Source organism: Limanda limanda, chromosome 19, assembly GCF_963576545.1.
Source record: "Limanda limanda chromosome 19, fLimLim1.1, whole genome shotgun sequence".
NCBI classification, from domain to species: domain Eukaryota; kingdom Metazoa; phylum Chordata; class Actinopteri; order Pleuronectiformes; family Pleuronectidae; genus Limanda; species Limanda limanda.
In genome coordinates, this window is record NC_083654.1 from 19,088,955 (window position 1) to 19,105,504 (window position 16,550).

At 42.5% G+C, this 16,550-nt stretch overlaps 3 protein-coding genes across 3 annotated transcripts; all 3 read right to left on the reverse strand.

The window, feature by feature from the left end:
• On the reverse strand, positions 1-6,836 carry msto1 (misato mitochondrial distribution and morphology regulator 1). Its single transcript, XM_061093025.1, has 14 exons — positions 6,685-6,836; positions 5,270-5,399; positions 5,031-5,100; positions 4,776-4,851; positions 4,570-4,597; positions 4,327-4,483; positions 3,624-3,738; positions 3,339-3,473; positions 3,098-3,250; positions 2,679-2,810; positions 2,360-2,544; positions 1,083-1,187; positions 880-992; positions 1-793 (listed from the first exon to the last, which is right to left on the reverse strand). The coding sequence occupies exons 1-14, from the start codon at positions 6,766-6,768 to the stop codon at positions 537-539; spliced, it is 1,740 nt and encodes a 579-aa protein (XP_060949008.1). The 5' UTR covers positions 6,769-6,836; the 3' UTR covers positions 1-536.
• A 1,195-nt stretch (positions 6,837-8,031) lies between these two features.
• Positions 8,032-9,498, reverse strand: apoea (apolipoprotein Ea). The gene is made up of 4 exons (XM_061093387.1): positions 9,439-9,498; positions 8,968-9,115; positions 8,449-8,736; positions 8,032-8,332 (listed from the first exon to the last, which is right to left on the reverse strand). Exons 1-4 carry the CDS (start codon positions 9,479-9,481, stop codon positions 8,032-8,034), a joined length of 780 nt encoding a protein of 259 aa, XP_060949370.1. The 5' UTR covers positions 9,482-9,498.
• A 2,270-nt stretch (positions 9,499-11,768) lies between these two features.
• apoa4a (apolipoprotein A-IV a) lies at positions 11,769-13,071 on the reverse strand. The gene is made up of 3 exons (XM_061093005.1): positions 13,032-13,071; positions 12,787-12,937; positions 11,769-12,336 (listed from the first exon to the last, which is right to left on the reverse strand). Exons 1-3 carry the CDS (start codon positions 13,069-13,071, stop codon positions 11,769-11,771), a joined length of 759 nt encoding a protein of 252 aa, XP_060948988.1.
• Between the last annotated feature and the right edge of the window lie 3,479 nt (positions 13,072-16,550).

Here is a 16,550-nt window from a genome sequence, read left to right on the forward strand (position 1 = left end):
TCCCATAAACACCCTCCTGCTGCCATTCTTTTTAATGGGACTTTGTGACGGATAATTTACTAAATCAAACAATTTCTAAGCTGAAGTATGAAATGAAAAATCAGATCAGATAAGTGTCAGTTAATCATTAATTACATGAATTCACATTCATTCAATACTTTGTGACTAAAGCTTCACATAACATTGGAATTTTGTGTGTTGTAGCACCAGGACACACTGAATCTGTTCATGTTTATACAGTATACAGTACATTTAGTAAAAAACGCGTTTAATTACACAAGCATTGCAGAACCGTAAGAGCAGTGCTAACATTCTCATGCTACATCCATCCACTTCCTGAACCAATCCTACACGTGAACCTTTTTTTGGAAGTCAAACTCAGTAATATAATCTGCAGTTAAATCTGAACTATTCGAACGTTCGTGTCTTTTAGCGACCATGTGGTTCAGTCCTGGTCCTTTAACAAAGCAAAGCTCCTCATGTCTGACATGCAGGAGAACATGCAGGCTGTAAACATCTGTTTGGAACTGTCCACGTCAGTCGTCGTCCTCAGAGGAAGACGAGCGATTCGTCCCTCCGCTGCTGTCTCTGTAACATCGGGCCATCAGACCCAGCTGCTCCATGGCCTCCTCGTAATCGGCCATCTCGGGGCCGTGGGTGAGGAAGCTGGGGGCCACGCGGCGGATGTCGAAGGCGCCGGCAGCACGATGCAGCTCCGACAGCCAGGTGCCGATCACAGGCCCGGACTGAAGGGACGTCATGACGGGGACGGACTTCACCAAAGGGGCCGGCGCTGCAGAGAGGAGCGTGAAAGGATTCATTCAGCAAGGCAGGGCTAAATGATAGAAAGTTACAGAATGCAAATATAAAAGTACTCACAGCCAGAGGGGGGGGCCTGGCTCTGCAGGAAGCCTTGAGGATTCAGGGACTGGCCGAAAATCTGAGGGAACGGTGGCGTCAACTTACTGGGAGTGGACACCAGCTGCAGAGCGCTGGGAGAGGACGGAGAGAGCAGCGGTTACAACACAGTGTTTCCTGTTGGGGTTAAACAGTTTAAATACTGAGTCCGGGTCGGGACTCACAGAGAAGCTGAAGGATAGAACGATCCGATGTAAGACGCCAGGACGTCTTCTCCTCTGTGGAGGCTGTGCAGAGGAGAGGCAGGTTCTGTCCCCGGAGCCAGAGAGCTGAAGGAAAGAAGAAGATCAGTATTTCAGCAACACGTTAAAAACTGATTTCATATCTAATGTCGGATTACAGTCTTGACTAGGGTTGCAAAGGGGCGGAAAGTTTCCGGTAAATTTCCGGAAACTTTCCGGAAACTTTCCATGGGAATTTTGAAAAAAAACAAACTACGCAAATTAAACGCTAAGCAATAAAAACATCATTCATAACTCTATTTTAAAGATGTATGGAATGCAGGACACACTGCAGGTTGAGTTTCAACCCTCCACTGTGCATTCTTCCATCACATGCACAGATAATTCCCAGCATCCTTCACTCTACAGCAGGGCTATTGAGGCCTGCTGTAGAGTGAAGGACTAGTCAGGTAAGTTTCCATGATATTACTGGGGAAATATATTAGCATGCTGATTGAGGATTGTTCATCTGTTCATCTAGCCTATTTCCATTCATTTATCCATCAGTTGTAAAATAGGTTTACAGACGATTCCAATTGTTTGGCTAACTATTTATATCTCTGGCATTGCATTAGTGTTTTTTTACAAACTTTTTCTCATCTTATTCTACAGAGTAATGCCACGTGCACTCTCTCATGTGTGGAGACATTTCACCCCATCCAATGTAGAAGGAAAGGCTGTGTACATTTGCAAATACTGTGCAAAGACCTATGTTAAGAATGACACAACGATGCAGAAGCATAGAGTCAAGTGCCCAAAGTTTCCTCAGGGCTCAAATCAGCCTATGACAAAACAAAATGTTTATATTTATGTCTGTATATGAGAAGGTAAACACAGTTAGTATAAATTACCCACAACATTTCCAGTTTATTCCCGTTAATTCCCGTATATTCCCGTTAATTCCCGTTAATTCCCGTTAATTCCCATGGAAAGTTTCCAACTTTGAATATTCCCGGAATTTTGCAACCCTAGTCTTGACTCTTTCATACTATATTAAATCCAGAGAAAGCTGCAGCTTGATGTCTGTGTTTGCAACCTCTTGACTCAACGTGGTTTTAGCACTTAGAGAATTTACTAAATTTACTTTTTGTTCAAACTTTCTGGAGTCCAGGTTCATTTAGTGTGAGTCCGACTTCTCATTTTGTCAATTTTTATAAAAGGATGAAGCTGCTACGAATCCAAAATATAATGAAAACCAACAAACAACATTAAACTCTCACCTGATCAGTCTCTGGTCCCCGAAGCCTCGGAGCGTGGCCCACTGGCTGTAGCACTGACTGTCGCCTGGTTCCGGACACGCTGACAGAGGCTTCCAGGGCGGAGCATCGGAACAGGCGCCCAGGGCGTCAGGCAGAGAGCCGCCGTGCATCATGGGAAAGGGGACGGCGCCGTAAGCAGCCACCACCTACGATACAAAGGATCCGATCACAATGAGAGAGATGGGAAAAGTGACTTATTGATTTAGGTATCAGAAAAATTAACACATCCAGCTTTAAGTGTAGTCTGTGTGTAATTAATTTGGATTAAAGTCAAATTCACCTTTCTCCCCGATACGGCCAGCGAGTCTGCCATCTCCCACATGGGGACGCTGTTGTTCCTCAGCCTGTAAGGGACAGTGAGGGCGTCCAGCGCCAGAGCCAAGACGGCGCTGGAGTGGAACCACAGCGACGGCTGGACGGAGGGAAGACAGGGACAGAGAGAAACATTCAAACTCACATACATTTACCAGAGAGTCTATGAATCTTCAAATATCCTTAATCACCTCTCAACTCAAAAACATGTGGGGTATGAAAGATAATTATATTTAAAGTGTGTCTATATGCTTAGAAATTAAATGTGGAAATGAAGCAGAGAAATGTCTTAAATCAGCATAGATGGATTAAAAATATTACCCACATATTATTCATCACTTAAAACATGAATAAGAGTTATGATAAACCCAGAAAGAAAAGCCTCACATCAAAGTTGAGGTGAGGGAAGGTTGGTGGAGAGGAGGGGCGTCGGCCCAGTCCACCACGGAGAGTCAACGGGCAGAAGAAAGAGCTGTGATTGGCCAGTTCAGCCGTCGCTAACGTGCAGTTCAACATGTGGTAGAGATTCTTCACGGGACTCTGGTGACAGAGAAACACAAAGTGTGAGAAGCCTGTTGACAGAACATCTGATTCTTAACACAGACTCATAGACACAGAGACAACTCACTGAGTCCCAGTGACTGACGGGTGCTAAGCCCCAGGTCAGGATGCCTTTCCCGCTGTAAGAGTCCTTTAGCATCTCTGTGACCTTTGACCCCAGCCCTGCAAACCCATCGGCAATGTCACACAGCACCTGGAAACCCTGAGAGGAAAACAGGAAGCAGGGGGAGGAGGAGAGATAGAAGATAACGTTTCTGAGAAGCAGACGGTGGAAAAAAAAAACCAACTTGCTGTAGAAACGTTAATATAATAAAACAAAGGTGAATAAGAAGAGTGGAAACACCACAGTTACCTGGAGGTTATCGCACTCTTCTACAAAGAAGTGCAGTTTGTCCTCCAGCTCCTCGAGCACCGGCCCCTGCAGGAGAGCTTCTCCCTGACCGAAGGCCTCCAGCCGATGAGCCTCACTGCACACACACAGGATTCTGTGTTAGAGACTCAAAGCAACAGCCACAAATCTGCGTGTTATCAATATTAACAACGCAAACTGATGGCAGATTAGGTTTACACAAATTTCTGTACTTTGAATACGTTACAGAGAAAATCAATCGATTATTGAACCCAGTGTGTAAATCAGTTTAAAGTCCAATTGTGCGTAAAGCCTGACATCTGTTGGAGAAAAGCCGGTACTGAAGCTTCAGTCTGCTCCCGGCTGGTTTTTGGTGCAACTTGATTTTATCCATTTTTTTTGTTTTCGTTGAGATTCTTCCTCCTAAATACAAAAAGCTTTTATAGCATGTCGACCTCCTATCTCATAATTATAACTTTATCTTTAAAATGTCACTGGTGGAAATAGTCTTCCATATGTTAGTTTGCTTTTCAATACAAAAAGTTAAAAGTGATAACGTATCAGCCTGTTTTCACCAGTAGATACAATTCATATTCAACACAACTTTATTCTTGCCCCGAGGACAATTCACACTCTATGTCAGGCTTCAACTGGATGTAGATTTGAATTTGAAACCCGCTAAGGACTGTCTGACTCTGCACTTTACCCGTCGTGGTTGTACTGATGGATGACAGAGATGGAGCGGGGGTGCAGGTGGATCCGGAGGAAGTCGGACCAGACCTTCACGCTGTCCTCCAGCCTGTAGGCCTTCTGGACTTGGGCCAGTCGGCTGTTCACCGTGTCCACCCTCAGGGAACCAGCTGCTGGGAGATTAGTCAGGTTAGTCACTGCAGTGCGACAGAATATCTTGTAATTGAGGTGAAATCGGGCTGGTTGAGGATTTGCTTACCTGGGAAACCCTTAGCGAGTATCTCTCCCTTATGGAGACAAAGAGCACGGTTACTTAATTATATGAAGATGTTTATATCAAGTAGTAATATTTAGCCTCCACCAGTAAAACCTGTCCTCACTTGTGTCCTTACTTTTCTATGAATAGCTCCTAGGCTGATTAAAAGCAAATGTTGCTGGAGTTCAGTTTAATCTTAAATTACTCACATCGAATTTATCCAGATCTTCAAGAAAAGGGTTCTTTGATGGGGCACTTTCTTTATGCGTCAGGACACTTCCATCCCTGGAAGACAAAGAACATTCTAATATTGAACAGGCCGGGAATTGTTTATACAAACATGTGAAATGTAGCATTCACAGGAATGTGCTGTTTCAAAGAAATTACATGTGAAGTGTTAAACTCCCTCTTGCACGTTTATATCGACTTTGAAATGCAGATCAATAATGAACCCACTCATTTACCATGTGACAGCGCCTGTGTCCTTTCCTGCATCGTACAGGTTTCCCTCCTGCCGCAGCGTCCGGAGACTTCCTGAAACAGAAGAGGAGGAGAATAAATGTTTGTTTTACCAGCAGCATGAATTATAATGTGGTTTTCAGTCTAACACGCTCGGAATGAGTCGGTCTAATCTTACAGGGACTACAATAAAGTTGATGATGTTTCCAGCGTCACTGAAAAGCACGAGAGAAGGTTAAATTACCTTTGAGGTCCATGGCGATGAGGCGTGGGGTGTAGGTGACGTGTCCCCCCCGAGTCTGTCCTTCACGAAACACCACATCGCTCTGGATCTCTCCCAGCTGCTCCTCCGGGTCGTACGATAAAGACGCATCCTGCCAACAGAGAGGAGATTAACTTAAAATGTTAAACTTTAAACACTTTCCCTCTCTGTGGGCAGATTTAAGGTTAAACTGCAGACCAGCGTGTTTCCTGTTATCAATTTTATCCTTAGATAGATAGATAGATAGATAGATAGATAGATAGATAGATAGATAGATAGATAGATAGATAGATAGATAGATAGATAGATAGATTACTTTATTCATCCCTGAAGGGAAATTAAGTCATCATAGCAGCCGGTATATTTGAATACAATAAAATACAATACAATAGAATAAAAAATATTGAGGTAGAAAGAATAAAAACAGAAACACAAGATAAATAGGTAGATAAGGTGCAGTGGCAAGATGATGGTAATAGTACTGATGATATGATGGTAATGTTATTGTTAGACAGTATATAAAAATAGTACAGTATATATAGTATATAATATAACATAATATATATTTATATATGATAGTAATTATACCAATATAATAGCAGTATATAGTAATAATGGCAGCAACAGTATATATAATAATAATAGTAAATATAATAATAATAATTATATACTTGTGCATTTTATTGTTGTGGTTTTTTTTGTCGAGCACTTTGGTTCCAATGGTGTTTTAAATGTGCTTTATCATAAAAAACCTGAGTTATCCATCAGGGAGGCATCTGATCACTCCCATGATTTATTGCATCACAACACAAAAGGCCAAACAAACACACAACAACAAACACACAACAACAAGTCTGATAGCTAGAAACACACTGCAAACACTGGTTTAAGTGGGATTTTATATCTGTTTGCAGCTCCTTGATAAACAAAACAATTTAAAAGCACTGCACCAGTTCCTGTACATATTGAATCATGAAGCATTGGTGTGTGCGTCACTTAAATGTCTCCCCCTCTTAAGGTGGAACTCATCTCACTGTCTTCTGACTGGACAACTTTACAAATGTCTCCATCTTGGAAACAGTGAAATCTTTAACACTATTTTGATTTGTTGTTATTTTTTTTAATGATTCCTCTGCTGGAGAATCTCACTCATTTCCTGCTGCGCGGACACTTCATCATTAGCATTGTTAGCATCGTTAGCATCACACAAACTAGCTGCTGACACTTTACTTCACATAAAGCTTGAATCGATTGAGCTTTTTAATTATAATCAATATTACAACGTGCACATTTCAGCTGTTCTTTCAACGTCAAAGAGTCTTGTCAACTCACGCCATGCTAGCTAGCTAACTTAGCTTTAACTTAGCTTTAACTTAGCGTTAGCCGCGTCCCCTCACCTGTAAGTTCCACCAGTGAGTCCCCACGAAGTTAGAATAGTGTCCGAGCTGGAGAGTGACGACCTCCCGGTAGGAGCCGCTCATCGTGAGGCTGCTCAACAACAACACGGGTCCGAGGAGGAAAAGGATTCTTCGGACATGTTGGGAGGAAACGCCGGTGACACGAAAACGCGACACTTCCGCCTTCCTCTGACGACGCGAAGATTCTATTGGTCGAGAGGAGGGGGAGGCGAGCTGTGATTGGATGAGCCGGTGTGACGTCAACAGGGATAGTTTGGTTTCATCGCGCCGTGGATTCACACGTGGTGTAAACATTCGGGTTTGAGGATCAGGATCAGATCCAGGATCACGTTTAGGATCAGAACCAGAACCAGAATCAGAACCAGGAGGAGAACCAGGATCAGGATCAGGATCAGAATCAGAATCAGAATCAGAGCCAGAATCAGAACCAGAACCAGAACCAAGAGCAGAACCAGGATCAGTATCAGAATCAGAACCAGAGCCAGAATCAGAACCAGGAATCACGTTTAGGATCAGAACCAGAACCAGAATCAGGATCAGGATCAGGAACAGGATCAGATCCAAGATCACGTTTAGGATCAGAACCAGAACCAGAATTAGAACCAGGATCAGAATCGGGACCAGAGCCAGAATCAGAACCAGGAATCACGTTTAGGATCAGAACCAGAACCAAAACCAGAACCAGAACCAGAATCAGGATCAGAATTAGATCCAGATCCAAAACCAGGATCAGGGTTTATTACCAAGTATATTTTTCACGCACAAGTAATTTCCTATGGTGTGTTTGTGCAAGTATAAATATACAAATATAAAATAGACATTACCCGGAAAAAAATGAGTCACAAAGAACACATTATTATTGTTGTTGTTATTATTGTTATTATTATTAATAAATACCAGTTTTATTTGCTGACAAACAAACCAATGAATCTCAACCCACATTGGAACACGTTGAGTTGAGTGAGTTTTATTACTTAATAATAAATCACCTTTTAGATTATTCTGATGGTTTCACTTGTATTTAATTTGATTTAAACATGTTTCAGTCTCTGTGTTGCTTTGAGATGTAAATTATAATGATTTCCTTCACTCAGATTTATAAAAGAAGACTTTGATACGATGGTGCAACAGATGTGAACAGTTTAATCTCATTAGTGATGACCAGTGATCGTGGACTCAGGTTTTAAGCAGCTGTTTTTTTTTTATTGGACGACATCTGTCATTACACAAGATCTTCTCTTTTCATAGCTTATCAACTTCAGTTATTAATCCTTCTAAACTCTTTACATGTAAACCAACAGTCAGTCCGGACGCTCTGAGGACAGGTTATCCTGTGATCATGGAGACAAAGGGCTGGAACCAGGTGCGCACCTCCTCCATCTTCTCCTCCAGGGTGCTCTTCATGTCTTCAGCTGTATCCTCCAACTGGTCCTTGATGTCCTCGGCCGTTCTCTGCATCTTGATCGCCATTTTGTCTACCTGTGACATCAGCAGGTCGTTCAGGGTCGTGACCTTTGCCTGGGTGTTGTCTCGCACCTTAGCGATGTAAGGCTCGAACTGGGTCTGCATCTGCCCCACGTTGTTTGAGGCGCGAGTCTGGAGCTCCTCAAAGTATGCTGCAACTTGACTGAGGGGAGGAAAGAGTTTTATTTGTACCTTCAGAGTGGCTCCCAAAGATCACAAAACTCAAAATCAAAGATCCTCTCAGGTTTAGTCAGTGATTATCTGTGTCCCCTCCCTCACCTCTTGATCTCCTCTGCGTCCTTGTTGATGCGTTTCTTCATCTTGCGGGTGTAGGCCGAGACCCTGACCCGGACGTCCTCGGCGTTCTGCTCCAACATGGTCTGCAGCTCCACGCTGTACTTCTCCATCTGCTCCCGGCCATCGTCCATGTGGACACGGAGTTTCTTGGACAGCCAGTCCAGGTCGTCGCCCAGACGCTCTGCGGCCTCCTGGGTGATCGGAGCCAGCTTGGTCTGCATGTCCTGTCTGTACACGGCCAGCTCAGACATGCTGTCCTGGATCAGGGTGCTGAGAGAGAGGGGGGGGGGGGCAGGGCAGGGTGGTAGGTTAGGTGTCATCATGAAGAAGTGAAGGGTCAAGACTGAGAATAACCTCATATCAGGTGCAGAACAGAAAAACATCTGTTTACTAGTGTTTGAAAACTGTAAACAGTGCACGTCAGGACAGAGGTCAGAGGTCGCAGTCAGGTAGATGTGCTATCAGCTCGGTAACTTCTCCTGATAACCTCGTTACACTCACTCGAGCTCTCTGGTGATCTCGGAGCTCCTGATGTTCTTCAGCACGGCGTCGGACTTGGAGGTCAGATCGGTGAAATAATCCTTGAACTTTTCCAGCGCGTCCTCCCAGGGGTCGCTCCTGGCCTCGGGCATACTCCTGGCATGGCAGCCTGGTGAGGGAGAAACCAAACGGCTCAACAACCGACTTCAGGTGAATGGATCAGAGCTGGGTAGTTTTATTCGTATTATTATCATAAAAGCCGGGTCCGGGGATATTCTGTATTTTTAACATTCAAGCCTCAAGAGCTTAAACAAATTTCTAAATAAAACTAATTATCTTTCTTTCTTTCTTTCTTTCTTCACACATCTACTTCATAAATTACATTTTGTCGTCACCGTCTGTTCGTCCTGGATCGTAAAAGTTCAGTAAAAAATAAAAATAAAACATACGTTGCTCTAACAAGACATTCTTGAGTGGAATCTTGGAACTCACCAGACAGAGCTGCCAGAACAAAGATCACTGCAAAGACCTTCATGATGACCAGAAAAGCAGACAACTGGAAAAAAAAATCACATTTAAAAAATCAGTTTGATCAAACACTTTACAAAAACATATTTAAAATTTAAAAGATCTGACAATTTCACACATGAAGAAGAGTTTTAAAAAAGAGAAAAGAAAATAAATCACTCTACATAGTGTTCAAATAAATCTCTCTTAGGAACGACGCAGCAGTTAAATAAATAAAACAGTTAAATGATGTGTGTCTCACCTCAGGATTCCTGATCTGTGACGTCTGCGTCTCACTCTCCTGTATTTATACGCTCAGGTATCGTTGATCTGATCCAATAAATGTCGGGCGGATTGCTGATATGCGTCCGAAGTTCCCAGCGTGAACTGTGCTGTTGTCATCTTTTATTGCTGTGGGTGCTATTGTGTCTCCACGTCGCACCGAGGGTACACGAGGACACATGAGGACACACAAGGACACACAGGGGACACAAAAGGACACATGAGAACACATGAGGACACATAAGGACACATGAGGACACACGAGGACGTCGGCCCAATATGGAGCACGCACCACAACATCTGATATCTCAGCCTGTGATGGGTTAAAACCTCTGAATTACACTGGAGTAGTCAGATTGATTGGTAGATAAATAAGAAACTGTTCGGGTTCAGCAGGAGATACTGAGAGAAGACAGTGTCCCTGTGGGTCACATGCTGCTGATAGGGCAGCAGGGAAAAGGCCAAGTCACTGTGCTCATCACTGTCCAGCTCATCTGGTCCACAGTCTGCTTTAATAACCGCTGGGACAAGATGGGAAATCTTCCAATGAATAACTGCACCTTCAATTAATGAATAACTTTATTGTCTGTAAAGATGGAAATCTACTTTTGATTTGACTGTTGACTCCACCGAGGCCCATGAGTCCCCTGGAACTCAGCTTCCACCAGACAGGGTCCAGTCATTTGACCCAGATCCTCAGGTCTCGTCCCTCAGAGTCGAATGTAAACACGTACTGTGGTTTCAGCTTCATGCTGCTGACGAACAAACCAATGACCAATATGGATTCTGGGGAATTTGTGAGTAAAGAAGAAACATCGACCAAAACAATACAATGTTGAAACACACTTTTATTAGGGAGACTTTCCTGATTTGACCAAAACTTGAATTCTTTTTGATTGAATTCAATTTTTTCAAATTAATTAAAAAGAATTTTATGAATTCTACATTTCTTTTAAATGAATACTGTCTTTTAATATGTGTGATTCCCTTTGCTGCCCTTGTAACACACTTTATAACTATAAATAAAGTTGTTAAATTATTATAACAAACAAAAGGAAAACACATTTACAACCAAATATATAGAGCTTCAGATAAGAAAATAAAAAAAAGATAAATGTGTGAACATAAAGGTGTTATATGCATTTTTTATTTTGTAAAGTATAAGTTTGTATCTACACATAAGCACAGATAGGGATTTGTGATCTGGTACCATCATTATCAAGGAAGCTTTTTTATTGAAGCATTAGTGGCAAGTACCTCTAAACTATTTTAATTTGTTTAGAATTACCACAACTGCTACTAGCAACACTAAATCTATTACTAACTACTACAACTATAATTGATAATAATAATAATTCTTCCTGCTGTTTGTTGCCTCTTTAACTTTCAGTCTCCCTTTTATGGTTGCTGCTCTTTCTTTATGCTTTTGCTGATTTAATTGACCGAAGTTAAACTGAGACTCTGACTTTTGCTGAACCGTCGACGTTGGGGCCGAAGTGACAAGTCAACAATCAGACTCAGGAATGTGGCTGATAAGACTCAACTTATTTAAAGTGTTACACTAACCTTAAAGTTAGCTCCTGTCAAACCAGGACAAAAAAACTGTCGTGTTTTACTGTTCATCAATCGAACATTTCATTCAGAAAAGAGAAGATGTGTTTATTCTTCTCTCAAACTTTTCATTCTCTCACTTTTTCATTTATAAAAGTGATATTTATAAAAGACTGTGTTTAAAAATGTTGTATAGTGATATGTCCCTTCATGAATTTACAGCCTCAGGATGTATTTTCTTATTTGTAATGGATGTGGTTGTTTGACATAATAAAGACACCATAATATTCATTCATTGTGTTTATTGTTGTTTTTCATGTGATAGTTGTAAACAGTCAAGACAAAATACTGATATTTTTCACGGGGCACAAAAAACATAGAAAACGAGGTATTGGACTTTTTCTTTATTTTGAAACGTGACCTCAGCAGAGATCGGTGACGACGAGGCAGGAGGAGATAATTTCAAACTGGTAAGAGATGTTTTACTGGGTCAGCTTGGTGAAGGACTTCAACAGATCAGTCAGCTGCTTCTTCAGCTGCCGTGTGTCCTTATCCAGGATCTCCCTGAACTCCTCTCCGTATGGAGCCAGGCTGTCCCGGATCTCCTGGGTCTTCTGGGTCAGCTTCGTCTGGAAGCTCTGGGCCACGGGCGTCATGCTCCTCTGAAACTCCTCCATGCTCTGCTCCATCTTCTGCTTGATCTCCTCGGTGATGGGAACCATCTGGTCCTGCATCTGCTTCACGCTCGAGTCCAGCTGCTCCTTCAGCTCCTGGGTCTTCTGCTGCATCACGGCCTTCAGGGACTCGGGGTCCATGGACTCAGCGTTGGTCTTCAGCTCCTCCACGTGCCTCTGGAGGGCGGACGTCAGATCCTCGGTGTAGGGCTGCAGGTTGGTGCTCACAGCGGCCAGATCTTTCTCCAGACGAGCCTTCAGCAGCTCGGCCTCCTGGGTAACCTTGGCCATGAGGTCCTGGGTCAGAGGAGCCACCTGAGTGCGCATGGTGTCGGCGAACGCGCTGATGGCCTCGGTGCTCTCAGAGATGAGGAGGCTGCACAAACACAAACACACTCTGAATCAGTCTTTATGAATTCTGAGCTGAAACTTAAAATAACCCTCCGACTTCCAATAAAGGTGAAAATGTTCATTTGTTTAAGGTCCTTAAATCCTACTTAAGTTTACTTTGGTTTTCTCACTGATTTAAAATGGGTGATGCTCAACCAATGATTAACTAAATGAACATCACACTCAGTTGAAGAAGACTTGAAACTAGACGTTAGAAATGAAGTGAGAGTCTTTTTCTCATAGACTTCTATAGAAATTAACTTTTTGCAACCAGTGGAGTCGCCCCCTGCTGGTCATGTGAGATAATGCAGGTTTCAGGCACTTTTGCATTGGCTTCACTTTCTGGACCCCGAGTCAACGTCCATGTTACAGCTCTTGTGAAAGATATATCTACTGTTGGAAGCTAGTTTCTGATTTCTTCAGGTTGTTCTCTCACTTCAGTTCCTGTCCCAGCTCAGACTGTCGGAGCTGCTTCAGCGAGCCCTCGGTGGTGACGGTTGCCCTGGCGACGTAGTCCCAGAAAGCATCTTTCACCATGTCGACCTGGGGCCTGGGCTGGTGCGTCATCCCTTGGCGGGCATGGCAACCTGAAGAGAGGACACGTGGCCATTAAACACCCCCCACCTTTAACTGATGTACACAGCGAAACTGTTGATTTTCACCCAGAATAAGAAAACTCACCGGTGAAGACAGCGAGGACGAGAACCACGAGGAACTTCATGGCTGAAAGGAAATGAGCAAAAGGAGCAGTTCAGTATTTCCGTGTGAATCTCGTGAGGTCAGAGGTGACACCTTGTCCCCGGAGACTTACCTGAGCTGTTGAGTCAAGGAGATGCTGGAACCTGCGTCTGGGACATGCTCAGCTCACGGCTGAGTTTATAAAGGCTGAGCAGCTGTGAGGAGGAAGCAGAGGAGCAAAGTGCAGCTCTGAGTGTCGTGCTGTCACCTTCTGCTTCCACATCACAGCTGAGGTCATCGTCACAGGTCACACGGCCTCTCGTCTCTGAACTGAAGGAGACGTCTCCCTGTCGCTGATCAGTGAATCTGGAATAAACTCTCTTTTGAATGAAAGTCCAACCTTTTTAAATCCTGCTTTGAATTCAACCGAATTCTGTTCATGGCTGTTGTCAAATCTTTCTTCTTCACGTATTTATCTTCTGTGTCTTTCGTGCATTTTTCTGTGTAAATGTCTCTAATGTTATCTTTTCATATTATGATTTAAAAGCACATTGGCCCAACTGTAGTTTTCAATGTGCTAAATGAATATAAACTTGAGTGTGAATGGGACGACTCCTTATGTCAACACTGTCTGGAAAACTCAGATGTTTTCTTGATCTAAGGTTTTATTCTCTTATTCACTTATATTTGTTTCTATTATGTTTTGATGTTTAGATGTTTTATCCGGTTTATGAGAGAAACATAATTTTAGTTTCATTTCTATATCTGTTTCCTCTGTTGCTTGTCCTGTTTCTTCCATGTATTTTTTATCAGAAGGTTTTTCCTTCTCTGATTTGACGGACAGATGGTGTTGGATGATGCAGTTAGTTAATCATAAACATTAGGAATAGATAAATTAACATTTTGAGCCGTTATAAAGTAATAATTGTAATTCATCCTGTGGAGAACAAATCTTTATCATCCTCAGTCATGTTGATTGATTTGATGCCTAAATACTCAAGATGAATTAATCAATCAGCCACAACATTAAATCATTCCAGCTAATATTGTGTATTTCTAGAAACTAGAACAGTGATATGTGATTTTAACTATTATTATTATACACTCATATTGATCTTAATTACCAGTGTAATATATGTTTCCATTGTTCCCTCTTTAAATGAACATTTTACTGAAATGACCTGAACTTTATTCTCACACACTGTTATCCTCGGAGGTTTTTTAGGTCAGTGAGATGTGGTTCAGGACTTTGATCCAGCTGTTCCGCCCGAGCTGCAGATTATCTGGACTGAAGAATGTTTGCTGCTCCCTCCAGATAAACAGGAGCAGCCACACGTCTCCTCTCAGCAGAAACTCACCCACAACCACCTGAACACACCGTTTCATACACAGGCCTCGATGTGTGTTGACAAAGACGTCCCACTCTGATTAAAATATGAAAAAACTTTTCCTCTTGAGCTGTGTTTAATAATAACTTAGGCTGAAGAAGGAAAACCCTAAATTACTTAATTGCTGCCAAAAACAAAAAGGTAAATAAGGATTTAAATAAAATGAAATCCACTGCACTTCATAACTATTCACCTACTATCATTGGAATGAACAATGTCTGTGCAGTATCTCTCCATGTGCAATCATTTTCACATTGTATAATATGTTTATTATCTAAACATTTCCATATGTAAATATTTCATGCTGCTTTCATTTGACCTGATCTTATTTTTACTTTCCCTTTGCTGCTATATTCAAAGGATTATATTTTCCTACTGTGCATTTATTTTAATTTCATTACAGTGTCTTCTACTCTATCTTAGTTTTGTATGTGTAATATTGTAGTTCCGAGGGAACAATGAAGTATCAACATTTAGCTTTTTCCTGCTAAAAGGAAGTCCAAACAAACCACTGTTCATTTTCTGAACTTTTCACTTCAAATAACAGAAATATTTCTGTGTTTTTATCTAATATGTGACCTAGTTTTGTGGTTTTTTATGTTTTGTGAAGCTGGATCTCATCAGGAAGATTTATACACGTCCTCGAAGGGGAACCCCATTGATTATAATGCCTCCTCCATGTCAGCGAATGGGACATTGAGCAAACTTATTTATTTCTTATATGATGTTATGAAAATAGGGTGAAACCTAATGATTGATTAGATGGTATCAGAGAATCTGTCCCTCTGGGGAACAAGGACTTTACCCTTAAATATGACTATAAAACTATGAGTGATTGTCTGAGCAGCTCAGGTCGCCTGAGAGACGAAGACAGACGAAGCCTCTGAAAGGTGAAACATAACATCTTATTATCTAACATTGTCATGATTAAGCTGAGGCTCACTTTCTAAATCTTACATGTGTTTTCTTTTACCAGTTCAATCATGAAAGTCCTCGTGGTTCTCGCTCTCACCATTCTCTCCGGTGAGTGAACTTCCTCTTTATTAAAACTGGATCCATGTGAATCCCAGTCGCTGTCTGAACTCTGCTCTCACCTCCGTGCTGCATCTGCTTCATTCAGTTTGCAATGCCGACGTGCAGAGCCAGGAGGCGCCCAAGATCACCCTGGAGAAGATCAAATACGCTTTCTGGGACTCCTTTGGCGCAGCTGTGCTCACTGCTGCGACCTTGGAGAAGGATTTCAGAGAGTCTGAGCTGGGACAGGACGTCTAGTAAGAGTCTCAACCGTAGTCTGTTAATAAAAGATGGACGACGTGACGGCTCATCTAAAGTGAAGCCAAAACACGGCGTCCATCTTTATTTACCGTCTCTGCTCTCAGCTTGATAAAGAAACCTTCTGTCATGAGAAACACATTCAACATATTCGTTTTTCTCTCTTCCAGCGCCAGGTTCAGTCAGAGCACCGACTCAGTGAAGCAGTACATCGCTGACCTGCGTTCTCAGGACTTCATGATCCAGCTCACCCAGGAGGCCGAGCAGCTGCAGGTCTGGCTGAAGGAAGGTCTGACCACACTGGGATCCAGCGTGCAGCCCATCGCTGAGGACCTGGCGTCCAAACTCCAGACACAGGTGGAAGCTCTGCAGCTGACCAAGAAGACCCAGGAGATCCGGGAGAGCCTGATCCCGTACAGAGACAGCATGAAGGCCAGGATGGAGGACGGCTTCCACTTTCCCCGTGACTTACCTTCTAAAGCTTCCACACACCAACTATTTCTCCCAAGTTTGCTCATTGTATATCTTATTAAATAAGAATTCATGGATGTTGATGAAAAACCATCAGTTATTTTTAGGTGACTGATATTTGAGGCCAAATCCAAATAGAAATCTGGATGTAGTGAATTTAAATGTGGCTTCATAAGGGGAATGTTCACTATTCAAGTTGCTGTATGCAGTTGTTAAACGGCTTGATGATCTCAAACTGTTGTGTAACGTGAAATTGTCCTATTCTCTAATAAAGTTCTCTGGTGTTGTGAAACTCTCCCTGGGATTTGTGGTCATTTCAAAAACATAAATTCACAAACTCACAGTCCAGCAGAGACGAGATCGACCGAAGGAAGCGACGGAGACGAGCAGG